This window comes from Jaculus jaculus, chromosome 19, assembly GCF_020740685.1.
Source record: "Jaculus jaculus isolate mJacJac1 chromosome 19, mJacJac1.mat.Y.cur, whole genome shotgun sequence".
Taxonomy (NCBI): Eukaryota; Metazoa; Chordata; class Mammalia; order Rodentia; family Dipodidae; genus Jaculus; species Jaculus jaculus.
In genome coordinates this window covers 59534218-59541090 of record NC_059120.1, presented here as the reverse complement: position 1 = coordinate 59541090, position 6873 = coordinate 59534218, and the positions used below count along the sequence as shown (strand labels likewise).

Genomic DNA, 6873 nt, shown 5'->3' with positions numbered 1-6873 from the left:
ATATTGAAACAATATTAAATTCTGCTTTGCCAGCTGGGTCTCAGGCTTTTGTCCTAAGGGACATCTAATATTTCTTCTCATGAGAAAAAGCAGTAATGGCCCTAAACATTGCAAGCCTTTGATTTCTTCTAGTCTTCCTCTTGGCAGCCAGACCTCCTTTCTGCATTTCCCGTGGCCTGCGTAGTCCTGGCGTTGGCTCCATTATCTCCTTCCTGACCACCGAACTCAGCCAGACTGAGTGAAGACCTGGGAGAGCACTAATGCACACTGTAGCAGGCGTTCTGACTGCACGCACGTGTTGGCGCCCTCACAATAATCCTGTGCATTTGTCATCGGAGCTCAAATTGTAAAGTTGCTCCTGTAATCCCACCATGTGGTAGGTGGAGGCAGGAGAAAGTCAAGTTCAAGGCTAACCTGTTTGAATAGACATCATTTCTCAAAACCCAATGGTTGCCTGGGAGTGGTGGAGCACACCTTTAATCCCAGCACTCAAGAGGCAGAGGTGGTAGGATCGCCATGAGTTGGAGGCCACCCTGAGACACCATAGTGAATTCCAGGTCAGCCTGAGCTTGGGTGAGACTCTTGGGGGGGGGGGGAGGCTGCAACCATGGGCTGGAGAGATGGCTTAGCAGTTAAGGAGCTTGCGGGTGAAGCTAAGGACCCACATAGGCCAGATGCACATGGTGGTGCATGCATCTGGGCTTCGTTTGCAGTGGCTAGAAGCCCTGGCATGCCCATTCTCTCTCTGCCTCTTTCTCAATTAAAAAATAAGTAAAAGCATAACCACACCTGACAGGAAAAGTAAATTTTGAAAAATGTGGAGGCCCGATGTGGTGGTGCACGCCTTTAATACCAGCACTCAGAGGCACAGGTGGGAGGATTGCCATGAGTTTGAGGCTGCTCTGAGACTACATGGTGATTCCAAGTCAGCCTGGGCTAGAGACCCTACCTCAGAAAGCCAAAAATAATGTGGAGGAGTCTGCAAAGATGGCTCTGGGGTGTGGTGGCACATGCCTTTAGTCCCAACACTCAGGGAGGTAGAGGTAGGAGGATTGAGGCCGTTCTCTCTCTGCCTCTTTCTATGAAATAAAATAAGAATTTAAAGTGTGTCATTGTTACCAATAAAAATTACATTGTCTCAAAAAATTTCATAAAGGTCCATTTGACCTGGCAAGGTTCAAGATTCTGCTTTTTTAAAAGGGGCTGGGTGTTGACACACGCCTTGAATACCAGCACACCCAGTGAGCATGGTATCTTGCACCTGTAATCCCAGCACTTGGGAGCTGGGGCAGGAAGATTACCAAAAATTAAAGGCATAGTGGTGAATGTCTTTCATCCCAGCATTCAGGAGGCAGTGATAGGATCACCGTGAGTTCAAGGCCACCCTGAGACTACATTGTGAATTCCAGGCCAGGTGTGGTGGTGCATGTCTTTAATCCCTTGGGAGACAAAGGTAGGAGTTTGAGGACACCCTGAGAATACGTAGTGAATTCCAGGTCAGTCTGGGCTAGAGCAAGACCCTACTTCAAAAAAAGAAAGAAAATAGAAACCAAGTGTGATGACACAAGCCATTAATCCTGGGAGGCAGAGGTGGGAGAATCACCTTGAGTTCGAGACCTGAGAGTACATAGTGAGTTGAAGGTCAACCTGGACTAGAGGGAGACCCTACTTCAAGCAATCAGTGGGGGAGGGGCTGGAGAGAGGGCTTAGTGGTTAGGCACTTGCCTATGAAGCCTAAGGACCCCAGTTCAAGGCTCCATTCCCCAGGACCCATGTTAGCCAGATGCACAAGGGGGCCTATGGGTCTGGAGTTCATTGGCAGTGGCTGGAGGCCCTGGTGTGCCCATTCCCTCCCTCCCTCTCTCTCTATTTCTCTTTTCTCTCTCTGTCCCTCTTAAATAAAAATAATTTTTTAAATCAGTGGGGGAGGGGCTGGTGAGATGGCTTAATGGTTAAGGCGCTTTCCTGCAATGCCTGAGGATCCATGTTCCATGGATCTCTCTCCAGATCCAATGTCAGCCAGATGCACAAGGTGCACACGTCTGGGCACTATTCTCTTTATCTGTCCCTCCCTCAAATAAACTTTTTTTTTTATTTTAAGAAAGTTTATTTAAGAGAAATAGAGGCAGATTGAGGAGAGAGAATGGGCGCACTAGGGCCTTCAGCCACTGCAAATGACCTCTAGACACATGTGCCACTTGGTATATCTGGCTTATGTGGGTCCTGGGGAATTGAACCTGGGTTCTTTGGCTTTGCAAGCAAGCACCTTAACCGTTAAGCCATCTCTCCAGCCCAAACTATTGTTTTATATTTAATTTGATTTATTTATTTGAGGGAGAGAGAAAGAATGGGTGCACACCAGGACCTACAGCCCTGCAAACTTCAGACACATGAACCACATTGTACATCTTGCTTATGTGGTTGCAGGGTATTCGAACTTGGGTCCTTTGGCTTTGCAGGCAAGCGTCTTAACTGTTAAGGCATCTCTCCAGCCCAAATAAATAACGCAGGCATGGTGGCACACCTGAGGAACATTCTATATGTCCCTGATTGGGAAGGCTGCCTACGGAGGAATATTTTTGCACATGTGGTCTGGAACACCTTGCTGGCCAACCTCTTGATGCTATCCCAACTCACATAGAAACCGAGCTAGGTGGCACCACCTTTAAATCCCAGTACCTGGGATGCAGAGGTAGGGGGATCGCAGAAATCTGGGTTGGCGAAGCGGTCTTTTTTTCTTTTTTGGGGGGGGATCGAGGTAGAGTTTCACTCAGCCCAGGCTGACCTGGAATTCACTGTGTAGTCTCAGGGTGGCCTTGAACTCAATGGCGATCCTCCTACCTCTGCCCCCCCACCCACCCACAAACACACACACGCGCGCTGGCAAAAAAGGCGTGCGCCACCAGAGCATGAAAGGCGAAGCGGTCTCTTTAAGAGCCGGGAAGGCCCAGCCCCAAAAAAGATCAGCTGAGCCTGAGTCACATGACAAGTCTCTTCGGAGGGCTCCCTTGGCTGCCGGAACATGTGTGGCCGTGGGCAGCTCCGCTGGGGCTGGGGACATGGCGCCCCAACCCTCACGCTGCTTTTCAGTCTGCTGGTGTCTGCAGCTCCTTCTGGCGTGCTGGGGGAGGGCACGCGCCAGGTAAGGGAAGGGAGGCCTAAGTGATAGATGTTTCAGGAAGTGTCTCCGCCTGGGTGGCCAGAATCTGGGGCAACGAAGGTGTGGAGGGAGGCTGCTTGGAGAAATCTTCCTCAGCCAGAGAGTCCAGGGCGGAGACTCGAGTGATGGGACAGGAAAGCAGGTTGATGGCTTCCTTGTACGCGCAGCCCTGGTGGCTCAGAAAGTGGAAGGTGTTGGGAATTTTTTAAAATTCTCACTCCTCTTCGGTGTATTGGCGCACACCTCTAATCCCAGCACTGGGGAGGCACAGGTAGGAGCTCTGTGAGTTTGAGGTCAGCCTGAGACTACACAGTGAACTTAAGGTCAGCCTAGAGTGAGACCCCACCTCGAAAAACCCATACATAAATAAATAATATGGGCTGCAGGGATGGCTCAGCGGTTCAGGTGCTTGCTTGCAAGACCTGAAGGCCCCTATTCAATTAGACAGTACACATAAGGCCAGATGCACAAAGTGCATCTGGAGTTTTGTTTGCACAGGCTACATGCCCTGGTGCACCCATTCTCTCTCTGTCTCTCTCTCTGCTAACAAATAAATAAACAACAATTTAAAAATAAATAAGGGCTGGAGAGATGGCTTAGCGGTTAAGCACTTGCCTGTGAAGCCTAAGGACCCCGGTTCGAGGCTCGACTCCCCAGGACCCACGTTAGCCAGATACACAAGGGGGTGCAAGCATCTGGAGTTCGTTTGCAGTGGCTGGAAGCCCTGGCGTGCCCATTCTCTCTGTCTACCTGCCTATTTCTGTATCTCTCTCTCTCTCAAATAAATAAATAAATAAATTTTAAAAAAATAATAATAATAAAATTTTCAATCCTGTCCCTGACCTTCTCCTGGATCCACCCCTAGCCCTTCTCCACCCTGTGCCTGCCTCCTACTCCAGGGTTCTCACACCGTTTCCTAGGACCCCAAGGTCCTGCACTTTTCCCTGGCAATGCCAAAGAACAGCCCCTCACTCGGATTTACCCTCTGACTAGGCCCTTCCCTGATCTGTCCATCTTCACCACTCCGTGTTCCAGGTGTCTCTGCAGGTGATCCCTAGCTGCCCAGGCTGCCCCCAGAGCCTGCTTCACATCCGGGCAGTGGGTGCCAACTCCACGCTGCACTATGTGTGGGGCAGCCTGGGGCCTCCAGCAGTGGTGCTGGTGGCCACCGACACCCCCCTCAGTGTCCTGAGCGTCAACTGGAGCCGCCTTCTGTCTCCTGAGCCTGACGGGGGCCTGACGGTGCTCCCCAAGGACAGCATCCAGTTTTCTTCTGCCCTTGTCTTCACCAGGGTGAGGAGGCTGGAGGAGATCAAAGAGAAGAGTACAAAGAGAGAGTTCATTCCACGCAGAGGGAGCGGGAAGGGCTGAAGACAGGGTGGGTGGAATCGATACACAGCCTAGGGTAGGGTGGGTGTGATGGGTGGGAGGGAGGGAGGCGAGCCAGGGTGACTCCCCCCCCCCACCCCCTGCAGTTGCTGGAGTTCGACAGCACCAACATCTCTGAGGCAACAGCCGATCCCCCAGGAAAGCCGTACCCTCCATACTCCTTGGCCAATTTCTCCTGGAACAACATCAATGACTCACTGGATCCTGTCACCCTGAGCGCCATGTTTCAAGGCCACCCTGTAGATGACCCTACAGGGGCTTTTGCCAATGGCAGCCTGGCCTTCAAGGTGAGGGTGCGGTGCAGGGAAGGAAGTCCAAAAGCAGGTTCACGCAGGTGGGCATGGAGCTTGGGCAGTCCTGAGCACACGCCTCCACTTCTCTCCTTGTTGTGCCTGCCTTCTCCTTAGGTCCAGGCCTTCTCGAGACCTGGCAGGCCCACCCAAGCCCCCCGACTCTTGCACACGGCAGATACCTGCCAGCTAGAAGTGGCCCTGGTTGGGGCCTCAGCCCGAGGAAACCATTCCCTGTTTGGCCTGGAGGTAGCCATGCTGGGGCACGGTCCTGACTGCCCCTCAGTGCAAGAGCAGCGCTCCATTGACGACGAGTATGCACCTGCTGTCTTCCAGGTCAGGCAGGCCTCAAGTCGGTGGGAAGGCGACGTGGGGCCCTAATAGGATCCAGGAAAATCACTCAGCTCTGTCATTTAGCAAGATTTTATCTGGCTCCCTTAAGGGTTGAGCTGAGTTCATTTATCCCCAGTCTCTGCCCTCCAGGAGGCAGACCAAAGGCAATGGGGGATGACTCACGCTCAGGGCCTTAGGAGGAGGCGTGAGTGCAGCTCAGCAGGGCTAGAATTCTGCCCATCATGCTAGACTCACCCTTTTGATAGAGGAGTGACCGGGCCCCCCTGCAACCAGCTGCCAGTTCCAGAGCCACGCCTAGTACTTAGGACTCTTGCCTCCCTAAGTACTGCCTGTGCTGCTGGTGACATGGAGTCTGAGTGGGCTGGAGACAGGTGTGGGCTCAGGGTGGGCCCCTCACTCTGCCTTTCCTTCTCCCTAGTTGGACCATGTGCTGTGGGGCTCCGACCCATCTGGCTTTGTGCAGTGGCGGCCAGTGGCTTTCTCGCAGAAGCAGGGGGGCCGAGAATCAGCCTTGCCCTGCCAGGCGTCCCCTCCTCATCCCACGCAGGCATATTCTGTCCCTCCCTCACCCATTGTCCAAGCCTTCTTTGGATCCCAGAACAATTTCTGTGCCTTCAACCTGACATTTGGAGCTCCCACAGGCCCTGGCTACTGGGACCAACACTACCTCAGCTGGTGAGAACCAGAGCTTGGATGGAGGGTTTGGGGGTGGGGGCCAAAGTGGAGGGGCGCTGAGCCTTCCTCCCTGAGCCTGTTTACCTCTTGTTTTCCCTCTTGTTCTAGGTCGATGCTTCTGGGTGTGGGCCACCCTCCGGTGGATGCCTTATCGCCCCTAGTCCTGGGAATCATGGCAGTGGCCCTGGGGGCCCCGGGGCTCATGTTGCTTGGGGGAGGCCTGGTTCTACTGCTGAGCCACAGGCAACACTCAGAGTACCAGTCCATCAACTGAGCCCCACCCCCTAGAGGCCTGGACAGCACTGGGCCTACTTTGCTATGCCTCTGACTGCCGGAGGTTGGAGAGTCAGTGTTCTAGCTCACTGTTCTGCAGGCCTCAGAGACTGGCCTCAACTTACTGGAGACCCCCGGTTGGAGTGTCCTTCCGACCTTATGGAGGGACTGGGGTTGTTGATAAAGGGGGGGGATCCCTGTGTTATTTCCTCCTTGTGTCACTGACCTTTCCTCATTTCCTCTGGAGGAGAATTGAGGTCCTACGTGACAGCCATTGGCTGGCTACCCTAAGGGGCATAAAATAGATTTTTTTTTCTTACCAATTTCCAGTCTTTTTGTTGTTGTTTTGGTTTGTTTTTCGAGGTAAGGTCTCACTCTAGCCCAGGCTGACCTGGAATTTACTGTGTAGTCTCAGCGTGGCCTGGAACTCACAGCGATCCCCCTACCTCTGCCTCCCGAGTGCTGGGATTAAAGGCATGCGCCATCATGCCCGGCTGCTGCTGCTGCTGTTTTTTGAGGTAGGGTCTCACTCCAGTCCAGGCTGGCCTGGAATCCACTCTGTATTCTCAGTGCGGCCTCCAACTCACAGCCCACCTCCTACCTCTGCCTCTCAAGTGCTGTGATTAAAGGTGTGCACCACTGCATCCAAGCTTAACGTCCATTCTTTTAACATACCCGTGCTGTTAGATTGGTTCCAGGGCATTGGGAGGGCTAAGAGAGGGGCTTGAAAGG

At 52.9% G+C, this 6873-nt stretch overlaps 1 protein-coding gene across 1 annotated transcript; it reads left to right on the top strand.

The window, feature by feature from the left end:
- Positions 1-2983: 2983 nt before the first annotated feature.
- On the top strand, positions 2984-6464 carry LOC101613191 (glycosylated lysosomal membrane protein). The gene is made up of 6 exons (XM_004667105.2): positions 2984-3142; positions 4196-4453; positions 4636-4836; positions 4957-5175; positions 5612-5868; positions 5977-6464. The coding sequence occupies exons 1-6, from the start codon at positions 3023-3025 to the stop codon at positions 6140-6142; spliced, it is 1221 nt and encodes a 406-aa protein (XP_004667162.1). The 5' UTR covers positions 2984-3022; the 3' UTR covers positions 6143-6464.
- Positions 6465-6873: the final 409 nt, after the last annotated feature.

Bases quoted from the DNA above. Each gene is read 5' to 3' on its own strand.
- LOC101613191 (XM_004667105.2), top strand. From the start codon at position 3,023: ATGTGTGGCCGTGGGCAGCTCCGCTGGGGCTGGGGACATGGCGCCCCA. The intron at 4,837-4,956 runs GTGAGGGTGCGG...CCTTCTCCTTAG, and splicing joins ATGGCAGCCTGGCCTTCAAG to GTCCAGGCCTTCTCGAGACC. The intron at 5,176-5,611 runs GTCAGGCAGGCC...CCTTCTCCCTAG, and splicing joins ATGCACCTGCTGTCTTCCAG to TTGGACCATGTGCTGTGGGG.